Source organism: Oncorhynchus tshawytscha, linkage group LG13 (assembly GCF_018296145.1).
Source record: "Oncorhynchus tshawytscha isolate Ot180627B linkage group LG13, Otsh_v2.0, whole genome shotgun sequence".
Taxonomy (NCBI): domain Eukaryota; kingdom Metazoa; phylum Chordata; class Actinopteri; order Salmoniformes; family Salmonidae; genus Oncorhynchus; species Oncorhynchus tshawytscha.
The window spans coordinates 67,134,787-67,159,608 of record NC_056441.1 but is presented as its reverse complement, the minus strand read 5'-3'; the positions used below and the strand labels follow the sequence as shown (position 1 = coordinate 67,159,608).

Here is a 24,822-nt window from a genome sequence, read left to right as displayed (position 1 = left end):
ACGGAGGGATGTGGAGTGTGTATGTGTGTGTGTGGTGAGTCTGGAGTCGCCATGCTAAATGGTTAATTGTTTTGTTAGGATGTGAAGGAAGAGATAAATTGTAGTGTACAACTTCTAATTTAAAGGTTGCCGTTTTTTTGGGGTCTTAATTAACTTTTAACACATTAAAAGACTTCAAAGGAAAGAGCTGGGAGCAATGATATTAAATATGTTAAATATGTTTAAAAGGACACCTGCTCTTGTGCCTGAATAGAAGGATTTCATAAGAGGTATGAAATAGGTCTTTGTTGGCAGCTTAGCAGACATGGTGTGGCATAATGAAGCTGTTTACAAAGTTGCAAACATTTTCGCAATTCTGTAAGATTATTTTTTATTAGATGTGCCTCGTACTTAAAACTGTCTCTGAGTGCATTTGGTATGCATTCCTTTGCATTAGTGAGGAGGGAGGAAGGAGAGTAGCTTGCCTGTACAGAGATCTAAAGGCTTCTCAGCATGTGAAGGTAGACGCCACTGGTTGAGGGTTTAAATAGGTTTGTGGGTCTGGACTAGTGTAACGGTTTTCTTCTTCCTCTGACGAGGAGTATGAAATATCGGACCAATGCGCAGCGTGGTAAGTGTCCATAATATATTTAAGAAACTGAACACAGAATACAAAAGAACAAGAGAAATAAATTAAAACCCGAAACAGTTCTGTATGGAAAACACAGGTACAGAAAACAACTACCCACAACCCATAGTGGGAAAAACAGGCTGCCTAAGTATGGTTCTTAATCAGAGACAACGATCGACAGCTGCCTCTGATTGGGAACCATACCAGGCCAAACACAGAAATACAAAACATAGATATACAAAACATAGAATGCCCACCCCAACTGACGCCATTACCAAACTTAAACAGAGACATAAACAAGGAACTAAGGTCAGGACGTGACAACTAGAGATTGGTGGGTTTAAACTAGAGCTTGGTGGGTTTAAACTAGAGGTTGGTTGGTTTAAAGAGGATGGTGATTTTAGACTAGAGGTTGGTGGATTTAAAGAGGTTGGTGGATTTAAAGAGGTTGGTGGATTTAAAGAGGTTGGTGTATTTAAAGAGGTTGGTGGGTTTAAAGAGTTTGGTGGGTTAGACTATAGGTTAGTGGGTTTAAAGAGGTTGGGGATTTTAGACTAGAGGTTGGTGGGTTTGAAGAGGTTGGTGAGTTTGAAGAGGTTGGTGGATTTAAAGAGGTTGGTGGATTTAAAGAGGTTGGTGGGTTTAAAGAGGTTGGTGGGTTTAAAGAGTTTGGTGGGTTTAAACTGGAGGTTGGTGGGTTTAGACTAGAGGTTGGTGGGTTTAAAGAGGTTGGTGGGTTAAGACTAGCGGTTGGTGAGTTTATAGAGGTTGGTGGATTTAAATAGGTTAGTGGGTTTAAAGATGTTGGTGGGTTAGACTATAGGTTGATCAGTTTAAAGAGGTTGGTGATTTTAGACTAGAGGTTAGTGTGTTTAGACTAGAGGTTAGTGTGTTTAGACTAGAGGTTAGTGTGTTTAGACTAGAGGTTGTTGGGTTAAAGAGGTTGGTGGGTTTAGACTAGAGGTTGGTGGGTTTGGGAGGCTGGTGTATTTAAATAGGTTGGTGGGTTTAAACTAAATGTTGGTGGGTTTAAGAGGTTGGTGTATTTAAATAGGTTGGTGGGTTTAAAGATGTTGGTGGGTTAGACTATAGGTTGGTCAGTTTAAATAGGTTGGTGTATTTAAAGAGGTTGGTGATTTTAGACTAGAGGTTGGTGGGTTAGACTATAGGTTGGTTAGTTTAAATAGGTTGGTGTATTTAAAGAGGTTGGTGTATTTAAAGAGGATGGTGATTTTAGACTAGAGGTTGGTGGGTTAAAGAGGTTGGTGTATTTAAAGAGGTTGGTGGGTTTTAAAATGTTGGTGGGTTAGACTAAAGGTTGGTGGGTTAAAGAGGATGGTGATTTTAGACTTGAAGTTGGTGGGTTTAAAGAGTTTGGTGGTTTTAAAGAGGTTGGTGCGTTTAGACTAGAGGTTAGTGCGTTTAGACTAGAGGTTGGTGGGTTTAAACTGGAGGTTGGTGGGTTTAAACTGGAGGTTGGTGGGTTTAGACTACAGGTTGATGGGTTTAGAATAGAGGTTGGTGGGTTTAAATTGTTTGGTGGGTTTAAACTAGATGTTGGTGGTTTTAAAGAGGTTGGTGGGTTTAAAGATGTTGGTGGGTTAGACTATACGTTGGTCAGTTTAAAGAGGTTGGTAATTTTAGACTAGAGGTTGGTGGGTTTAAAGAGGTTGGTGGGTTTAAAGAGGTTGGTGGGTTTAAAGAGGTTGGTGGGTTTAGACTAGAGGTTATGTGTGTTTAGACTAGAGGCTGGTGGGTTTAGACTACAGGTTGGTGGGTTTAGAATAGAGGTTGGTGGGTTTAGACTAGAGTTTGGTGAGTTTAAAGAGGTTGGTGGGGTTAAACTAGATGTTGGTGGGTATAAACTAGAGGTTGGTGCATTTATTGAGGCTGTTGGGTTTAAACTAGATGTTGGTGGGTATAAACTAGAGGTTGGTGCATTTATTGAGGTTGTTGGGTTTAAACTAGATGTTGGTGGGTGTAAACTAGAGGTTGGTGCGTTTATTGAGGTTGTTGGGTTTAGACCAGAGGTTTGGATTTAAATAGGTTGGTAGGTTTAAACTAGAGGTTGGTGGGTTTAAACTAAAGGTTGGTGGGTTTAAACTAAAGGTTGGTGGGTTTAAAGAGGTTGGTGGGTTTAAAGAGGTTGATGGGTTTAGACTAGAGGTTGATGGGTTTAGAATAAAGGTTGGTGAGTTTAAAGAGGTGGGTGAGTTTAAAGAGGTGGGTGAGTTTAAAGAGGTTGGTGAGTTTAAAGAGGTTGGTGAGTTTAAACTAGAGTTTGATGGGTTTACACTAGAGGTTGGTTGGTTTAAAGAGGTTGGTGGATTTAAACTAGAGGTTGGTTGGTTTAAAGGGGGGTCCACAGGTCTACAGACAGGTGCATAGGTCCCATAACTAAATCAATCACCCAAGCCATCATCAGTATCAGAGCACCAACCTCTACCCTTTCTCCTCCCACACAGACGGCATTTCTGGCCTGTGCCACTCCGGGTTTTGAAAGAGCCTGATGACACAGAACATCCAGCAGTGTGTTAGCTAGCCAATGCTCAGTCATGGATATAGGCAGAGGTTTGAAGGTTGGAGGAGTCAGTCCTTCTGGTGACTGCTGGTGTTGTAATGAAGCTAGTCCATGTCAGGAGACAGGTCACTGAGCATCATCCACCTCAGTCACATTGACATTTCTGAGTGGAGAGAACAGGGAGAGAGTTAGTTATAGCACACCTTTTCAGAACTTTTAACTTCAGGCTTTGATTAAGTGAATTATCTAAAGGAGAAAGCTAGGAATTGTATGAGGTGTCTGGTTTATAGTGAAACTCTCTAGTTTTCTGTTAAATCCTCTTTTCTGTTTTCTATTTTGATGTAAGTCGTGGGTGTTCTTGATTTAATTGAAGAGAGTTTTGTTGACATAATATTTTATTGGTACTATATATTAGATGATATGTCCTTTGACTGTGGTCTGTTTATAACTGTCTAGAGGACTGCTGTCTGGCCATTGTGCTGCAGAGGGGAATATTAGGATAATAGTGCAGATGATGCCTCGCATGACTGAACGTGTGTGATATGATATGATGGGGTTTGCTGCAGGCAGAGCGGCGAGTCCTTTTTTTGTACTTGTTATGAGAGGATTGCCTGTCTAGTTTGCATGTGTATATGTGTGTGTCTGTGTTTTTGTCTGTATGTGTATGTGTACGTGGGTGTTTGTGTTTTTGTCTGGGTCTGTATGTGTATGTGGGTGTTTGTGTTTTTGTCTGGGTCTGTATGTGTATGTGGGTGTTTGTGTTTTTTGTACGTGGGTGTTTGTGTTTTTGTCTGTATGTGTACGTGGGTGTTTGTGTTTTTGTCTGTATGTGTACGTGGGTGTTTGTGTTTTTGTCTGTATGTGTCTACGTGGGTGTCAGCACGTTTATTTGTATTGTGCTTTCTAAAATTATCCCTGAAATGTATATTGTCTGTTCTCCTTTTGCATTCGTACAGTGTGATACTGTGTGACTCACAACTCTTAGAGACCTCTCAACTCTAATGATGCAGCAGTACAAAGAGAGGGTTGCTTTCATGATGGAATGAAACATGCTTTTCTCTACAAGGACAATGATGCCTCTGCCTTTTGAAAACACTTCAGAGAAAAGCACCAAAACGTTTTAGAGCCCAATGTCGGCTATTTGTGTGACCTCAGTCATTGGTTCATCCGAGTCCTTTCTCCCCACAGGAAGCTGCACAGTGAAGGAGAGAAGGAACACGGCTGTGAGTTTTGTGGCAAACACTTCATGGACAGTGTACGGCTCAGGATGCACATGCTCTCTCACTCAGGTAACGCTGCCATGTAATGCCAATAATAGAGTACATTCCATTTACAATACCCATAACAGGACTGTTTTCACATGCACCTGTTCATGATGCCACACGTGTATTAGAAGAGTGAGGAACATGAGATATGTGTTAAAGGAAAGAGGCTTCTTCCTGTCTGTCGCCTGTCTGTATGTGTCAGTTCTTCAGGGTCTCTGTCTTCTCTTTGTCTTCTCTCTGTTGTATCTGTCTGTGTGTGTGTGTGTGTGTTTTCGGAGAGTCTGTCTGGCTCCTCGCCAGCTCTGTCCCTCTGAGTGATGACATCATCAGCTGCCGGCAGGCCTGGGTGTTCTGCCAGTGTTCCGAAGCGTGTGTGATGGCTCGCTCGCAGATGTGTGTCCAGGAACACACTGTACCCAAACTGCGACTTAATCAGACCTGACTGCTCTCCCAGCCACTTTATCCAAAATAGAGCAGGAGAAGGGGAGGGGAGAAGGCGGAGAGAGGGGCTAAAAATGAAACTAAAATATAAACAGAAACTCCACTCTGATGTTAGGAAGAATAGACACAAGGAATGCTATACCTCCCTGGCTTTCCTCTCCTCTGATATCTGTAAAAGTGTTAGGAGATGACAGACGGCTGACAGATGAGAGGTTCCCTTTCTCCAAACAGTGCTCATAAACTACCTGACCTCCTCACAGTAGACATATTTTAAATCCAGGTGTAGATTTAATGATGAGTTTGAAATTCCATGTTTGGAACTCCGTGATGGGAATACAATAGCTGCATCAGGTCTAGACACATTCTACTAGTTGGCTAACGGCTACTCTCCTTTACTCATCCTGTCTGCATCGGTATGACCTGATGAGACATACTGGCTATAGTGTGTGTTATATAGGCCTGTTACACATCATTTAGATACTTTGATCTTTCATTAAAAAATAGATTTCTGAAACCTTCTTTCATCTGGTTTGGATTCACACAAAATATATAGCCTCTGTATTGTACAAAGAAAGAGAGTTTGATCTTATTTCATTGTCATTGTGTGTTGCCGTATAGCCCATAGCAGCCTTTAGATCCTCTGTTGGTTGCTAAGGAGCCAGTGCTCCACAGCTCTAATGGGCTGATTTGGTATTCAGCTCGATGCTGGCTCGTATTTTGGTATGCCAGACAAAGTGTTTTGATGGAGGGCTATTGCAGCCGCGTCTGGAGACAGTTTGATGGTTTATGGATGAGAGCACACTCCATGCCTTTGACGGCACAAGACAATGTTCTCTTCTTCCCTAATCACACACAATCTCCCAACAGCACAACATAACACACTGGACACACTGTCACAGAACGTAACACATTGGACACACTGTCACAGAACATAACAAACTGGACACACTATCATAGAACATAACACAGCCAAGGACAGCCCTGCAGTACATCACAATACATCTAGGTAAAGGCTACATAGTATGCTGAAATGTTTTGTTTTCACAAAAATGTTCAAGGATCTGAAATGAGGTGAAATCTGTGGATGAGGTGGTTGTAGCTAGCTACAGCACTGGGACTAGTGCAGCTGTACAGGGAGGTGGGGAGAGTTGAAAGAGGACTGCATTTAGGCTGTAGCGCTCCCAGTTTCCAAAGCTTGTGGGCGTTTTAATGAGTCATTTTAACTTCATTTAAAGCCAGCTGAGCAGAAAATAGATCAGTGAATAAGCCCTGGGCCAGTATGGATCTGAAACCGATTTACATCTCACCGAGAGCCAGCCCACATCCAAACAGCTGGGAGTGTATATTCTGTGTGTGTGTGTGTGTGTGTGTGTGTGTGTGTGTGTGTGTGTGTGTGTGTGTGTGTGTGTGTGTGTGTGTGTGTGTGTGTGTGTGTGTGTGTGTGTGTGTGTGTGTGTGTGTGTGTGTGTGTGTGTGTGTGTGCGTGCGTGCGTGTGTGTGTGTGTGCATGTACTCACCCACTTTGTGCAGTATCACTATTTGTCAGAGCAACTGGCATCTCCTATAGCTGAGTGGTGTCATTGCCCTTGTCTCCTCTGATCTCTTCATAGGAACAGACAAGGGCATTCTAAAGGTGAGCAGGGTGCTGTGTGTTACTGAGGGATATGGCGAGGGAGTGTTGACTCGGGAAGGTTTCTGATAAAGGCCTATGCTGCAGGCTCAGAGTAGAGCGTCTGCTGTGCACAGAACACCCAGTCCTTTTGTGGCAACTCAGGTAGACAGGCTGCACACTGTTCAGAGCCTGATAACAGGGTAAATACAACTCTTCAGCTCAGCTCCTCACTGTGGAAGAGAGGGGCCACGGAACACTGTCTGGTGCCTTTGTTTGGCCAGAGTTGTGTTTTTTCCACTGGGTTTTGTTCTTTTGTACTGTGTGACTCCTTATGTAACTGTAAACAACCAAAAGTGTTTACAGAAGAGAATGGGTACTTAGGGACTTTTAAATAGAGCATTGCATTGGCTAAAGGTTTGATATGGATTTTAATCCAACAGCTTTCTCACCTATAAAAAAATGTGGTTTGATTCTGAAATAAAAGTGCATAGCCATCTGAGAATCAGATGATGATTGATTGCCATAACCATACATTCAAATTCAGTTGCACCCTCTACAGCATGATTCAAATAATTTTGTACAAGTTGCTGGCTGTTTTCTCATACTGTATACTTGAATGTTTACATCTCACAAAATAATGTACACCAAATGTTGAGCGTTTGATGATGACACATGACTGTGATTTCCCCCTGCAGCTGGAGCTGAGGCCCTGGTGTGTGATCAGTGTGGAGCTACATTCTCTGCTGAAGATGCTCTGGAGGCCCACAGACAGACACACACAGGTACTGTCTTACACACACACACACACACACACACACACACACACACACACACACACACACACACACACACACACACACACACACACACACAGGTAACACCCACAGACAAACATAGCTCACGGATGAAAACGTGCAGGTACCCAATGACTCAATGACACTCATTCACCGCCCTTATACAAGCAGGCTACAATTGACAGGATACTGTTTGAGGTCCGTATTTGTAATGTATTCTGTCTCTCCTGCTGCTCATTCAAAACATGTTTAATAAATATATGGCTCTGGGGTTTAACATTCTTGTCATTGTGCTGGCAGGGTTAAACTGTCCCTGTCATGTTGCTCCATAATTGATCAGCGAGGACGGGAAGGCCCTATCAGATATCACCCACTTATATCTCCTGGCATCCCATCTGGGTGCGTGCCTATTTACCACAGGGCTGGCAAGCCTGACACACCAGGCACGCCTAGGCCACACTGCAAGTACATGATATTGTCATAGATATGCCATGCATCTAGGCTATGTGCGTGAGGAGCTGAGAGGGTATTTACTCTATTGCTCAGACTCACATCAACAACTTGAATCAACACATTTTGTTTGGGAATGATCTCATGGTGATAGACTCTGAGTATTTATCCTCTCCAGCTCAGAAGATAATGGACATCAGTGCCTGTGAACTATTCTGAAACACAATGGTTCTAAATAGCTAGATGCTCCTCTAATCAGCTGACTGAGTATCTCGTATTAAAGTTATACAAGTGAAGTTGAAGTCAAAGCTGCCTGTATATATTCCAAATATTCAGACCCTCTCCCAGTGCCTGAATCCTAGTCATTATAGTATCTAAATCAAACTCTACATTTAATGATCTTAAACTAACCCTACAGTCGATCCACGCTGAGTGTCTGAATCCACACCTTTGCTGCTACTGTCAGAGAAAACTGATAACCTGCTCCGAAGTGTTGGGATGTAACTGTAACTCCAGGTGCCACACACAGTATGAATAGTTAATACCTGGAGACATGGCGGGGTGTTAACGAGTTTCTGCCTCCTCGCCCTCAGGTTGTAAACATCCAGGGCTCAGTCGTTGGCCTGGCAGCATATCTAGTACAGGGTACAGGAGGGCATTACTCACTCATTTTGTCATCATCTCAGCTTGGTCTGGTGTGACACATGACCCTCTTACTGCTACTTTGTACTCACAGGCTGTGCTCTGACTGGAATAGTATGATTTATTTGAGCTGTTTGGTGGTTTTAGGGAATTCAGTTCCAGTGGGCATTCTCTTTTAGAATATGCATTCACTGTACATTATAATCCTTCAAGTGTTTTTATACTTTCAACTTCTGCAAACAAAAAGATGTTGCATAAAGCTTATTTCTTAAAATATATATATATTTATATTCTGACATTTCTGCTTATTTACCTTCTTCAGTGTGTAACCTATACACTGAAGAAGGATTCATGGGTTTTACAGACCAACCAAACTTTTGGGAGAGCGCTATGATCCTCTTTTGATTATACTTTCAACACATCCTAGGTTTATAACCTTTGAGATCATTGGCTGAATGAATCTTGTTACCATGGTTTTGTATATCGCCATGTGACAGAATGCCAGTAAGCCAAACAAGTTTCCTCTTGGCACATTATCACAGGTCAGACCTTAGCAGCTGTAGCCCTTTAGTTTACTGATCCAGACTCCTCAAGAAGGAAGACACCCCTACTTGACAAAGACCTTGTTGGCTCTCATATCGATCACACTACAGGGACTGCAATGCAGAACCTAGCTTATTTCCAGTGAGTGAGAGTGTGTTTTGGCAATGTGAATGTCAGAGGCGAGTGGCCGTGGGTTGGCGTTATGGGAAGGGGGTGAGACCGTGTGGAAGGGGCTGGTTAAGGGGGAGTTCCTGAGGGCATTGGTTGTGAGGGTTGGTGGCATTGGATGCAAGGACTCCCAGGAAAACAACATCATGTGCTGCTGTTTACTCAGTCCCCACCACAGCCCTCTCTGTCACAGTCTCCGTTCGCTCTGCCTCTGACCTACTTGTGAGTGCCCAAAATAAAATAATGGAACCGTCTCAAAACCTCTCACCCAACAATGACTTTATTTCATCAGACCATGTTAGCAAAGTTCTCTGTGGTGTCATCTTGTTTGAGCAGTTTTGGAAAAACCCAGGAATTTGAGCAAATCATAGAGCATAGAAATGGACTGGATATGGTGCAGAAGATAGTGGCTAGCCATTCTGCCAAAATGCCTGCAGGAGGAGGCCCTAAGAGTGCTGTCTTTGTGTGTTCTTACAAACAGCTGCCCTTAAACTACACGTTAACACTTCCTGTCTACAGTACACATAACCAGTGGCGATTTTAACATGGAAATCTTGGTGGGGCAAAAAAACAAATGTGGGATGCATGCCAGCAAAGCCACTACACTACACAACACAACACTAAAGAATACACTAATTGCACTATAACTGTGACAAACAGTGCCCACAAACTGTTAGGGTCCCTATAGCAGTCCCAACACAATACCACTGCTAAACCTGGCTTTCAGCGGAGCCTTATCTGGCAGAGAAACAGTTAATTCAGCATAATGCACTGCTTAAAAAAAACAGCTGATATGGCTTACTTGTTTAAACAAATGTGGTTTCTACTGACAAATAAGATGTACAAACTATGGCATAAGGGGACAACAAGCAGATAAGAGGCAATCTGTAATGTCAATTAAGACATTATTGAGTGAGTGACGACGGACGTAGTCAATATAACTATTTGTTCAGCACTTTTGAAATGTAGAGCGACAGAATTCAGAACATGGGCCATTCTTACAGTGTTCTCCCTGTACACAAGTCAGAACTGTAGGATAAAAAAGGGGGGCAAATAAACAGACAGTGAAAGCTCTTACAATATTCAATGATTACATTTCTCTAAAACTGGTTATAGGCTACATGTGCACCACCAAGTTAGAACAGTAGGCGAAATTAAGAGGAGAAAATAGACCAAATTATTAGGGTGAGGCACATTGAACGCCGTTTGGGTCTTTGGGTGTCAAAAAAGATACACGTCATATAACAAACACCATTTTACCCATTAAATAAGCTTTTTTAAATGTTACACGTCAAATAACACGATTCTATTATAGAATGTTGTGTGTGCTGAATTTGCACATGCAAGCTAAGCACCACCACTACTATCAGTAGCACTGTTAAAGCTGTACAAAAAAAGTTAGTAAACAAGCACACACCGGCCAGGAACGATGTGTTTACAATACCGCCTTGGTGAAAATAGACCAAATTATTAGGGTGAAGCACATGAGCTACTAGGTATTCACCCACTTGGCATTTTTCCTATTTTATTGCCTTACAACCTGAAATTAAAATAGATTTTTGGGGGGGTTGTATCATTTGATTTACACAACATGCCTTCCACTTTGAAGATGCATTTGTTAAACAAACAAGAAATAAGACATGCGTAACTATCCCCCCCCACCCCCCCCCAAAAAAGTCAATTATTTGTAGAGCCCCTGTTGCAGCAATTACAGCTGCAAGTCTCTTGGAGTATGTCTCTATAATCTTGGCACATCCAGCCACTGGGACTTTTGCCCATTTTTCAAGGCAAAACTTTTCCAGCTCCTTCATGTTGGATGGGTTCCGCTGGTGTACAGCAATCTTTAAGTCATAACACAGATTCTCAATTGGATTGGGATTTGACTAGGCCATTCCAAGACATTTAAATGTTTCCCCTTAAACCACTCTAGTGTTGCTTTAGCAGTATGCTTGGGGTCATTGTCCTACTGGAAGGTGAACCTCCATCCCAGTCTCAAATCTCTGGAAGACTGAAACAGGTTTCCCTCAAGAATGTCCCTGTATTTAGCTCCATCCATCATTCCTTCAATTCTGACCAGATTCCCAGTCCCTGCCGATGAAAAACATCCCGATGCTGCCACCACCATGCTTCACTGTGTGGATGGTGTTCTCGGGGTGATGAGAGGTGTTGGGTTTGCACCAGACATAGCATTTTATTTTATGGCTAAAAAGCTACATGTTAGTCTCATCTGACCAGAATACCTTCTTCCATATGTTTGGGGGAGTCTCCCACATGATATTTGCTGAACACCAAACGTGTTTGCTCATTTTTTTCTTTAAGCAATGGTTTTTTTCTGGCTTAAAGTGGTCCTATGGACAGATACTCCAATCTCCGCTGTGGAGCGTTGCAGCTCCTTCATGGTTATCTTTGGTCTCTTTGTTGCCTCTCTCATTAATGCCCTCCTTGCCTGGTCCGTGAGTTTTGGTGGGCGGCCCTCTCTTGGTAGATTTGTTGTGGTGCCATATTCTTTAAATTTTTTAATAATGGATTTAATGGTGCTCTGTGGGATGTTCAAAGTTTCTGATATTTTTTTATAACCCAACCCTAATCTGTACTTTTCCACAACTTTGTCCCTGACCTGTTTGGAGAGCTCCTTTGTCTTCATGGTGCCGCTTGCTTGGTGGTGTCCATTGCTTAGAGGTGTTGCAGACTCTGGGGCCTTTCAGAACAGGTGCATATATACTGAGATCATGTGACAGATCATGTGACACTTAGATTGCACACAGGTGGACTTTATTTAACTAATTATGTGACATCTGAAGGTAATTGGTTGCACCAGATCTTATTCAGGGGCATTGCAAAGGCAGTAAATACATATGCACGCATCACTTTTCAGTTTTTTATTTTAATCTTTTTTTAAACAAGTTGTTTTTTTTTCATTTCACCAATTTGGACTATTTTGTGTATGTCCATTACATGAAATCCAAATAAAAATCCAAAATAGGTAAAACACCAAGGGGGATGAATACTTTTGCAAGGCACTGTACACTTAGTATTACCTTCTTAGCTACAGTATACATATCTCCCTGGCATATTACATCATTTATGCAGCAGCGTACAGTAAATTTTTGGATTCACGTTGTTGTGCTGTGCTTGAACAGGAAAGTGGCGAGGTGGTTCTTCCAGGGCAAATTTTGTCATTAAAGAGAAAGATGCTGGATTTGCAATTCTGAGTTGAATGACCGTTCAAAACATATTTTCCCAGTTTGAGCTGTGCATTCCTGACTTCCCAGTTGCAATGCTTGCAGTTAGCCACTGTCACTGATTCCTTCCAAACCACTCATTGTTGAATTTGCAATCTCCAAATGATATGTTTATGTCCAATGGCCGATGAGCACCGATACGTTTTATCTATATTTTCTCTTCATTATTTCTTTTCATATGACAATGATTAAAAAGGATTTGCCAGTAGACTTGATTCATGATGATGACTGCTAGCTAAGATTGTGAAAGTAAGTCCAATCAAAGCTACTGTACATATAACGTGATTTGACTTGGCCAATGAACTTGAGCCTTCTTGGAAGAGCACTTGTAATATAGCTTTATGGAAGCACGCAAAGGGCTGAAATGTTGGATGTCTACCCTTTCTAAGGACTTAAGCCTGGGATTGAGTAAGGTCCCCATGAGTGACAGAACACTGAGCCAATTACGGCGCAATGCTCCTATTTTCTGCTGGCCCGCCCCACCACCACAGAAAGCACTGAGCTAGGCTGAAACACCTGTATTTGGAGCTGCCTTACTCAAGAAAACAAAAAAGAGACCATGTTTCTTTGCGGCTTTGTTAACTCAATTATATATATTTTTTACATTGTTTGCAAACTCATATGTGACACGTATTAATGCCAAAATGACATGCAAAACAGGCAAGCCCCCCCAATTTGTATATATATACAAGTATATATATATATATATATATATATATATACATATACTTTTTTAACAAAAAGAATTGTCTCTGCCCCACCTGCCCTGAGTGACAGGTCGCCACTGCACATAACCCCTATTATACAGAGAACACATCCTACTCCATCACACGTTATTGTTTATTCAATACTGCCTCAGTGCATAATGAAATAGACCTCATCTAATTGCGCAATAATTATTGTGCAAGCTGCTTTCACAATAATGAATATGCAATCGGTTGAAATGTATACCCCTTATTCCACTTAGAATAGCTAATCAGTGGTACAGATCTTCATCTACTGAGTCATACTGTACTCTACTTACACCCCAGTCTATTTTGCTGGCTTCTAGCTATTTTGGGTTGTGTACACAGTACACACTACCTAGTGCTGGCCTCTACTCTGTCTGGTGAATGCTATTGGGAAAATATGCAAAAAATGTTTGAATCCAAACTATAGATTGGAGACAGCAGGTGACCTCAATGAAATGGGCCATGGAAGATGGAATGGTGGTTAAACACCAGCAACGTATCTCTTGTTGCATTAATTATTGAGCTGGTTGTTCCTCTCTCTGGTAGATTAGCAGTCTGCTAACCAGTGGCTGGCCTACTTGGAATCATCTGAGGTCCTGTATTTTTTTATTTTACATTTATTTAACTATGCAAGTCAGTTAAGAACAAATTCTTATTTTCAATGATGGCCTAGGAACAGTGGGTTAACTGCCTGTTCAGGGGCAGAACGACAGATTTGTACCTTGTCAGCTCGGGGATTTGAACTTGCAACCTTCCAGTTACTAGCCCAACGCTCTGTCTTTAGGCCTGTCATAACATTTAGCCTACGGGGACCCAGTCTGAACTAAGTGAGCAAAATTGGTTGTAAAACATCTTTCCTATGTCTTTTCAATGTCTTTTTTAACCACAAATAAATATTTCCAACATATTGAGCTCATAGGGAAGGCACTGGGTTTTCCCCCTGCAGGTCTGGTGCTCATTGCTCAGTGTAATGTACATAGTGTATGTGTGTAACTGGGTCACAGGGGCAGCTAGTGAGTGAACATGCTCAGGCGAGCCATACTAGGAGTTTTACTCATAGCACCTTCATGTTGAGCCAATCAGTTATAGCTTCTTTCAGTGAATCTGACTTAATCCAATAAACATGCTCTTTGAAGAGTGTGACATAGTACTTACAACTCTTTCACCGTTCTTAAGAAAATTAGCTCTATAACCATTCACATCTTCTTTTGTATACTGGTTTAAAGGAGCAGTCCATGGTTGCTTTGTAGTGGAGTTATGGTGAGACCTGCACAGAAACGTGCTGTTAACACAGACCAATGAGATTAGATGGAGATCTGTAGTGAACTAAACCTAAAGACAGAGAACGTTGCATAGATCTGTATAAACATTATGTAATCCCTTGTTCAATTTGTACTGGGGTTACTGTAGGATTCTCAGGGTGGGGAAACTTGTGTTGGTCTTTAGAAAAGGAATAGGCTTTGCTTATTTGTGAATGGAGGGATTAGTTTGAACACTTCACCCCAAGGAGGACCATGATTCAATCTGGTTGCCTAGAGACATATTTTTGTCTGTTAAGCCACTTCGTCTGTGTTCCCTGCCTTAGTTGGACTATTGACTGGCTGTTAAATGCTCCCATGTCATGTTCTGATCTGATGTATGATCTGATAAACGATTGACGTTTAATTAAACTACCAGGCTGATATTCTCTTCCCTTCTCCTAGCTAGACATTCTCCTGGCTCCTTTTTTCCCAGATTGGAACATAGGAACTCTGGAATTAGTTTAGTTCTGTGTACACTGTCTAAAGTTTACCGAGAGAAACTAAACTGAAGTTAAATAATCTTTCTCTGTGGAATGTCTGCAAGGTCCCTCCCCTGTGTGACTCAATAGTGAGGCACAATGCTCAGTCAGCCATCCAGCCTTTGAGGAATACCATTGATTACATGGTGTTTACCACATTGAGGACCTAGGGTCAAGAGGTCAGAACACCAAATCCCATTCTCTTTGTCTGGTTAAGGTTGAGAAAGCAGGGTGCAGTGGGGGCAGTGGGGGCAGTGGCATGCCTATTGGAGATCGTGTTTTCTTACAGAAGGGCTACTCTGCACTAAGGAGGAAAGCCTTCTGGAAAAGGCTGCTGTGAAAGCAAGTGTTTTTGTGTGAAAATGAACAGGGTGCACTGGTGCAGGTAGTCATCAAACTAATGAATGTCAGCATATATTATTAAATTATACATACTGTTTGTGCTGCACTTCTGACTCTGTCACTTTTATCTACTGCTTTTATTTAAGGGACTACATTGCCTTGCAAAAGTATTCATCTCGTTGGTGTTTTGCCTATTTTGTTGCATTACAACCTGTAATTTAAATGTATTTTTATTTGGACTTCCTGTAATGGACATGCACAAAATAGTCCAAATTGGTTAAGTGAAATGAAAGAAAAAAAGACTTCTTTCAAAAAATTCTAAAAAATAAAAACTGAAAAGTGCTACGTGCATATGTATTCACCCCCTTTGATATGATGCCCCTAAATAAGATCTGGTGCAACCAATTACCTTCAGAAGTCACATAATTAGTTAAATAAAGGCCACCTGTGTGCAATCTAAGTGTCACATGATCTGTCACATGATCTCAGTATATATTCACCTGTTCTGAAAGGCCCCAGAGTCTGCAACACCACTAAGGAAGGGGTACCACCAAGCAAGCGGCACCATGAAGATGAAGGAGCTCTCCAAACAGGTCAGGGACAAAGTTGTGGAGAAGTACAGATCAGGGTTGAGTTCTAAAAAAATATCATAAACTTTGAACATCCCACGGGGCACCATTAAATCCATTATTAAAAAATTGAAAGAATATGGCACCACAACAAACCTGCCAAGAGAGGGCCGCCCACCAAAACTCACGGACCAGGCAAGGAGGGCATTAATCAGAGAGGCAACAAAGAGACCAAAGAAGGCCTGTGGGAGACTCCCCAAACATATGGAAGAGGGTCCTCTGGTCAGATGAGACTAAAATGTAGCTTTTGGCAATTTAGGAAAATGCTATGTCTGGCGCAAACCCAACACCTCTCATCACCCGAGAACATGATCCCCACAATGAACCATGGTGGTGGCAGCATCATGCTGTGGGGATGTTTTTCAACGACAGGTACTGGGAAACTGGTCAGAATTGAAGGAATGACGCATGGCGCTAATAACAGGGACATTTTCAGTCTTCCAGAGATTTGAGACTGGGACAGAGGTTCACCTTCCAGCAGGACAATGACCCTAGGCATACTGCTAAAGCAACACCAGAGTGGTTTAAGAGGAAACATTTTTAAATGTCTTGGAATGGCCTAGTCAAAGCCCAGACCTCAATCCAATTGAGAATCTGTGGTATGACTTAAAGATTGCTGTACACCAGCGGAACCCATCCAACTTGAAAGAGCTGGAGCAGTTTTGACTTGAAGAATGGGAAAAAAAACAGTGGCTAGATGTGCCAAGCTTATAGAGACATACCCCAAGAGACTTGCAGCTGTAATTGCTGCAAAAGGTGGCTCTACAAAGTATTGACTTTGGGGGGGTGAATAGTTATGCACGCTCAAGTTTTCAGTTCTTTTGTCTTATTTTTTGTTGTTGTTTCACAATAAAAAAGATTTTCCATCTTCAAAGTGGAAGGCATGTTGTGTAAATCAAATGATACAACCCCCCAAAAAAAATCTATTTTAATTCTTGTTTGCAAGGCAACAAAATATGAAAAATGCCAAGGGGGGTGAATACTTTTGCAAGCCACTGTATTTGTATTGGTGCTTCTGTAATTGTCTTTCAATGAAGTTGAGTTGTTACTGGTAACTAGTGTATTATTCAAGGTGTTGTCACTGGATGTGGGACTGAGATCATTGTTAAGCGAGAGCATTTGTTTTGACAGTTTTACATTATTTTCATGGCAGTGGGATGAGAGGGTATTGACTGAGCATCTGAGTGTCTAGAAGCAGGAAATGACAAGCAGAACAAGAATGAATCCAGACTGTTTAATGGTTTAGTTATCAAAATAGGCCGAACACAGACTTATGGGAATGGTCATTAAATTGACATTTTGAGAATGAAGGAATGAGAAGATTTGAGGAATGACAGCGCATGTCAGAATGTTGATACTGAGTGAGAAAATGTACTAAGGAAAACATTTGATCATACAGAAGTAACTGATGGTGCTGTATCACTTGGGGTCTCCTCCAGCATGTTGGAGAAGAGTAGAGAGCACTCCCCCTGCTGGCTGCATTGAGATTGTATGGCTTGACATGTGTCTTAGATTATTGTTCATGTTGTACCACTGGATAAAGCAGCACAGAATGGATTCAGTAATTCCTAAAGGTCTTTTTGCTTTTTAGGATACATCTCTATTTAGCCTAGACTTTTGGTGCATTCCAGTCAAGGCTCTTCTTCTTTAGAAATAATCAGAAACCAAAGAAAGTAGCTGGACAGTGAGACTTGACAGAGAAACGTTCCTGTCTAGTTAGGGTTTGGGGCGGTACATGGAAGATCTTTTGTCCATCAGTAAAACATTGTGATCCGTGGATGAGAAAAGCCCTGATCATTAGGCTTATACACAAAGCCTGGAAGTGTAGGAGTTGCATGAGGAGCCTATGACTAATGGGCCGAGCCATTGGGGGTCTGTACCACATTGTGTTTCTATTGTGAAGATAGATGGCCACTGGAATAAAGCTAGTGAACAGGTGCAGTGCATTCCAGTAGGCTCGCTTTCTGATGTATGGTGTGGAGTGGATATCTCTCATCTTCTCTCTTCTTTGTTAATGAGTAGAAATAATGCTAAATTCTCTTAGTGCCGTTTAGGGCAAACCACAGCAAGCTCATAGCCTACTTTAATTCCATCAAGTCCCATGATCAATATCTAATAACGAGAGAGAAAAGAAAAATAACACAAATGCATGTAATCTTAGAAATATTCTGAATATTAGTAACACAATTCATCCTATAAATTAGGCCTGATGTAAGCTAGGCCTTTCACATTGTGTATTCCCAGTCATTTGTGAAGAGGACCACGTGTAATGTGAGGCACTAAGATACTGACTGACTCCTTCAGAGAAGGTTATGTAGTGATTCAATAAGTGAAGTGTATCGATGAATCATCATGACTAAAATAAAAGGAAAATGTTGGAGAATTTTTTAAAATGTATATTGCAGGAAAATGGTAAACAATAGAGAGATAATATGATTTATTGCTGAAATTAAATTAATGATTGAATATAAATATCCTTGTCTGTTAACTTGATTGAACTCCAAACACTGTCTGAAAATCTCCTGTCTTAGTATGAGTGTGCTGTATCTCATTCCCTGCACTAATTCCAATTTAATTGCCAGTTGCCTCAAGGCACTTCAATAACAGTAACAAATGATTTGATTTAGTGGACCTCATCAGACTGCATTTTAAATGCAACTCAGCAACCCCACTTGAATTCCAATGAAACGCTGGCATAGCCTCCTGTTTACTAATGATCCACCGCTGGAAATGTCTGATTGAATCCCAGTCGTGAGCAATGGGACCTGCGTTGTAAATGATCCTCAACCCGAGCAGACAGAAATACCGACCTCATAACCTAACATTAACCACCTCTCTGCAAGACTCGTACATTATTATCAGTGGAATTGATTACTGATGATTCAGTCCTACCTCACATTTGAATTTTCATGAGCGGGATAAGCAAAGGGGTCATTGAATTGTGATAAGAAAAAGTAAGAACCCTGTATGTTGTGTGTGAGAATTGAATGGTGGTTCTTCACAGATCCTGTGTGAGTAAAACTAGCCTGTGTTTCCCTATCTGTATTCCGCTCCACTCTCAGCGCAACAGGAGAGCAGCCCCAAAGTGATGCCAGGTCACACACGGGATTAAAAGGATTGTGTTTTTCCTGCAGTCCTGCCTTTAATGGCTTGATATCGCTACTTAACATTCAGCACATAGCTCATAGTGTAGGCATCGTTCAGGGTGGAGCTGCTATCAGCCTCTCTCTGTGAACAGACACAGACGACTCCAGAGGCTGCTGGAGCACAGGCTTGATGGGGATTGAAAATAATAATTCCTCTTTTAACATCCCATAAGGAGAAGGCATTGATTATGTGATTGACAGTTCTAGCATCCTGTGTATTGCGTAAAAAATACATCTCTCAAAGACAATGACTTCCAAGTCAACGTCAATCAGAAAAGTGTATAAAGTCAAACTGAATGTATTTCACGCCTGTCAGGGGGGTTAGTTTAGGTAGAAACACTTTGCTCTTTGAAAGAAGTGTTCTCCTCAGAACACTCAGAGTCTCAGGCTCAGAGTTGAGTGACCCAGTTTCCCCACTGAGTGTATGTTTGGTCCTGAAATAACTGTGTCTGTGTCTCTGTGTGGTCTCCAGGGACAGACATGGCAGTGTTCTGTCTGCTCTGTGCCAAGCGGTTCCAGACCCAGAAGGCTCTGCAGCAGCACATGGAGGTTCATGCAGGGATGCACAGCTACATCTGCAGCCACTGTGACCACCCCTTCCCCAGCCACACCACCCTCAAACGCCACCTGCGCTCACACACAGGTAAGGACTGCATCTGTGTCCATTGTCATCTTCATCATCCCAATCATCATTACAACTACTGTTTTCATCATCATCATCACCACTGTTTTCAACATCACCATTACCACTGTTCTCATCATCATCATCATCGTCACTGTTTTCATCATCATCATCATCACTGTAATCAACATCATCATCATCATCATTACTGTTTTCATCACAATCATCGTCATCACTGTCATATCCATCAACATCATCGCCTACTCTAACACACAATCCAAAGCTGCAATGAGATTCCCATAAACCTCAAGCCTTTAATCCTTAAATACCTTGAACTACTACTTCTCTCTTGGCACTAGACTGAAGTAGCATAAGACCAGAGTTTTTCAATTACAGTCAGTTTCACTAATTTGATCATGTCTACATTCACTTAACGTTAATAAACTCCGCAATGATTCACTTTCCTGATGACAGCAATGCTCCAATATGGCCAGTATTATGTTTGAGGCTATTTTATCCGGTGAATGTTTTTAGGTTCTGAGACACAGCCTTCTAGGCCCCTGCGATTCATGTCTGTCATTTCTACTGCAGTTCACCCCAAATGACAGAGCAAACCGAAATAAATATCTAAAGAACAGCAAATGTCTGTGTTATTCTCTGAGAGTTAGTCAGTGGTGCCCTAAGGGTGGGGGAGAGGGAGGGGGAGGGGGAGGGGGAGGGGGAGGGGAGGGACATTTTTACTGAAAGGTTGCCCCCTTCTTCAGATCCACGTCTATATTGAATAAAAACATAATTGATATGAAGAGACAGAAGGGAATCGGAGTTTGCCCATCGTTGTGTGTCTTGTTTATACCACGGTCATCTTGGTAGTGTCATTGTGTAAATGTCATGTGTCTTGTAGCATGGGGGGTTTTGTGAAGCACCAGGCTATAATGAGCAGTGCAGTGTATTGTCCCACTTGGCTGTTGCTGTGGACACTGAGCTAATGAGACACATAGGTCATTGCAAATGACTCAAAGCCACAGCCTCAGAGAGAGATGGATTAACTATGGAGAGACCCACATGTCTGGAAGACTTCTATTAGCTGTCAGCAAGCAGCCAGAAGGAGTGACATTATTATCATAACATTATTATATACAGTATATAATATTATATTATTATTATATATATATCTGAAAGCACAATCTTTTTTTCAGCCTGATATGCAAAAAGGTTCTGTTTTTATAGACCTGTACAGCTACATCTATCATATGCAAGTAGTAGTCACGTTAAAATAAGTCTTTGATACTGTTTCTTTGCTGATGAGCGGAGGCCTACCTGAACCGTTTGATACTGTTTAGCATTATGACACCTGTGATGTGTGTCCAACCTTTACCCAACCTGTGTCTAACCTGTGTCTTCAGGTGACCACCCGTTTGAGTGTGAGTTCTGTGGGAGCTGTTTCCGGGACGATGGCATGTTGAGGGGACACAAACGTATCCACACAGGAGAGAAGCCTTACGAGTGTAACGGCTGTGGCAAAAGGTTCAGCCTCAAGCATCAGCTGGAGACCCACTACCGCGTACACACAGGTTAGAGAGCAGTGTCTGGCCGTAATAACACACACTATCAAATCAGAACAGTGCATGGTCATAATAACAACACACTCACACGTCAGATTGTTTTGTGTTCATGACAGCATACACACAGGTCAAACCAATGTGTGTCAGATAGTACCACTGGTTTTAGCATATAGTCAAGGAAAGGTTTCACGACTATGCCGTTGTATTCCTATAGGCGAGAAACCATTTGAGTGCAAGATCTGTCACCAGCGATCCAGAGACTACTCTGCCATGATCAAGCACCTGCGCACCCACAACGGAGCGTCGCCCTACCAGTGTACCATCTGCCAGGACTTCTGCCCCAGCCTGGCAGCCATGCAGAAACACATGAAGAGCCACAGACCTGAGGATGTGCCCCCGGACTGGAGGATAGAGAAGACCTACCTGTACGTATGCTATGTCTGAGCAGGTCTTAGACACTAAGACACACTATCCTAGGAGTGGACAGGTTTTTCATCGTATTCTTTCCTCTAAAGAAGAGTAAGTTGATCATTTCTGTGGTTTGATTGGTTTTATCACTGCGTATGTGTTGAAGACTGAAAGACGACTGGTCAGGTTACCACAGCAGTGAAAGTGTTATCTGTTATTACATCAAACCTGCGTATGTGTTAAAGACTGGAAGACGACTGGTCAGGTTACCACAGCAGTGAAAGTGTTATCTGTTATTACATCAAACCTGCGTATGTGTTAAAGACTGGAAGACGACTGGTCAGGTTACCACAGCAGTGAAAGTGTTATCTGTTATTACATCAAACCTGCGTATGTGTTAAAGACTGGAAGACGACTGGTCAGGTTACCACAGCAGTGAAAGTGTTGCACTAGAAGGGATATTGAGTTCTATCTGCTGTGACTGTGATTGTGAGATGTAGAACCCAACTTCTCTGGTATAATTGCAATACTATACTACATAGATTGATTGAGATAAACAATCATTTCCTGGCTTATTATTTCCTGTTATAGATTTTTTGGGGTGTTGTTTGTTTTCTGCATGTTTTACTTGAATGTTGTCCATATGCTTGATTTAATTTGTGTCTTATTTTTCAGTGCGCATATTACGCATATGATTTTCCTTACCTGTCAGTTAGTCTGTCTGCTCATGCTGATTGACAAGCGTTAAGGTGCAACAGGTTTTGATATTTATGTCGTGCATCGTTTTTGTTACCAAACAGGTGTTGGTTATTTTGACCCAACCTCAAGGCCGTTTATTTTGTTATTAGAATAAGTGCTACCTCTTCAATCTTCACCTTTTGCACAGAGGCAATAGCACATCTTAGAACTGGTGTTTTTCATCGTGTTTTCATCCATCATCTGTAGCTTTAACTTCAAATGTCCTTTTATATTGGCGAAGCGGCTTGAAATGTTCTGAGAATGAATTAATGGAATTGATTCGGACGGTTGCTTGTTGGGTGGAAAAAAAGATTTGAAAGTCTTTAAAGTGACTTTTATGTGTATCATTTTTTATAAGTTGAATTATAGCAGTCTGTTAAATCACAGAATTCGATTTTTCTCTAAGTGATGAAAAAGACATAAAAATCTGAATGAAAGTGTTGGCTTTTTTACTAAACGTGAAAAGATTATTCTGTAAAGTTAAATGGCTAAAAGCAGGTTATCGTTAGTTGTCTGTTGCTGTAAATGTGATTGTATCTTATTTCTAGACGAGAGCCAGATGAGGGATTCTCTGATTTAAAGATGTTGTATTTTTGTATTACAGTGATCTGCAATTTGTTTACATTTGATTTGATTTAGGAAACATGTTTTCTTGTGTGTTTTGTAAGTCTCTGGAGTCTGATTTGAGTAAGAGCCCTCCCTGTGCCTCTTTTATAAATGGAGAATAGATGTGCTGAATACATGAACACAGTACATGTATGTTGTATTGATCGTTGTTGTTCCTGGTTGTTTGTTTATTGCTAGTGAAGAAATGACTTTCACTGCCATGCCGTAGTAGACCCTATTGTCTAAACATTGTAATTTGAAACAAGATACTTCTAATGACTATGGTATTATATGCCCCAGGCACCTCATGCCTCAAAGCAACGAGTGAGATTTTCTTTCAAAATGTTCTGTCATGTCAAAGTAAAATTTGGATTGTGAATTCATCAAATGGGAAACATGCACAGAAAACACAGAATACATAGTGGTATTGTTAATCATCTTTATAAAGCTAAACGTTGGGCATAATATGGGTCTAACATTATGGCCTTCTAGAACAAACAGCCAGCACTCAGTGCCATGAAAACTATTAAAAGTATCAACTCATCTTCACTGTACTGCTTTCTATTCTATACTGAACAGAAATATAAACGCAACATGCAACAATTTTAATGATTTTACTGAGTTACAGGTCATAGAAGGAAATCAGTCAAATACATTCATTGGGCCCTAATCTATGGATTTCACATTGCTGGTCAGGGGCGCAGCCATGGGTGGGCCTGGGAAACCATAGACCCACCTACCTGGGAGCCAGGCCAAGCCAACCAGAGGTTTTCACCACAGAAGGGCTTTATTACAGACAGAAATACTCCTCAGTTTCATCAGCTGTTCAAGTGGCTCGTCTCAGACGATCCCGCAGGTGAAGAAGTCGAATGTGGAGGTCCTGGGCTGGTGTGGTTACACGTGGCCTACGGTTGTGAGGCCGTTTGGAATTACTGCCAAATTCTCTAAAACGATGTTGGAGGCAGTTTATGGTAGAGAAATTAACATCCAATTCTCTGGCAACAGCTCTGGTGAACATTCCTGCAGTCAGCATGCCAATTGCATGCTCCCTCAAAACTTGAGACATCTGTGGCATTGTGTTGTGTGACTAAATGGAACATTTTAGAGTGGCCTTTTGTTGTCCCCAGCACAAGGTGTACCCGTGTAATGATCATGCTATATAATCAGCTTGTTGATATGCCACACCTGTCTGGTGGATGGATTATCTTGGCCAATGAGAAATGTGTAAATAACACGGATGTAAAACTATTTGTGCACAAAATTTGATAGAAATAAGCTTTTTGTGCATATGGAAAATAGCTGGTGTCTTTAATTTCATCTGATGAAACATGGACCAATACTTTACATGTTGCATTTATATTTTTGTTCAGTGTACATACACATGCACTATAAGGATCTTAGGATTTCCGTGGTGGACCAAAACTAACAGAGCACTTTGAAAAAAAGCTTTTCTTTGATCTTTCTATGTTGTAACAAAACGGAAGTTGTATTATTTGGTGTGTGTACTATAAGGATGTGATGATCATCATTTAGGTAGATATTATGTAAATGTTTGTCTACCTCAGCGCCAGTTCAGTCAGTGCTTGTCCTGGTGTCCAATCAGGGTTGTTCTTCTTGCCATGTGTGTTAAATCCTTTTGCATTACAGCTTTGTAACACTGTGTGTGCAAGTGTTTTCTCAGTGTGGTTTCAGACACAGCTCTCTTTACGCATCAGTGTTCTGTGGCATGATGAAAAAATAATAAAACTATTTCACAATGCAGATCTTTATTGTGTCAATCAGTCAAGTAAAGTGAGTTCTAACTGTCTGTTTTTTTCTGCATACTATTCACATGCACTACAGGAAAATGTTCAATATTTGAATAGGTTAGAAAATATCCAAATGTAAATCCATGACGGTTGAGTTAATAATAATAATAATAATAATACATTTTATTTGCGCCTTTCAAAATACACCAAGGAAACATAAAA

At 41.4% G+C, this 24,822-nt stretch overlaps 1 protein-coding gene across 4 annotated transcripts in view; it reads left to right on the top strand.

Annotated features, from left to right (window-relative positions):
* Positions 1–24,822, top strand: part of LOC112242800 (zinc finger and BTB domain-containing protein 16-A-like) — a 29,600-nt gene that overhangs the window by 4,495 nt on the left and 283 nt on the right. For 3 of the 4 annotated variants that reach the window (XM_042296220.1, XM_042296221.1, XM_042296219.1), the window contains 5 exons: positions 4,320–4,420; positions 7,145–7,231; positions 19,389–19,559; positions 20,942–21,109; positions 21,315–24,613. In XM_042296220.1, coding sequence (XP_042152154.1) covers positions 4,320–4,420; positions 7,145–7,231; positions 19,389–19,559; positions 20,942–21,109; positions 21,315–21,544 — 757 coding nt within the window. In that variant the 3' untranslated portion in view covers positions 21,545–24,613. Of the gene's footprint in view, positions 1–4,319; positions 4,421–7,144; positions 7,232–19,388; positions 19,560–20,941; positions 21,110–21,314; positions 24,614–24,822 lie in introns of those variants that run through there. The other variant, XM_042296222.1, reaches the window with a different exon arrangement.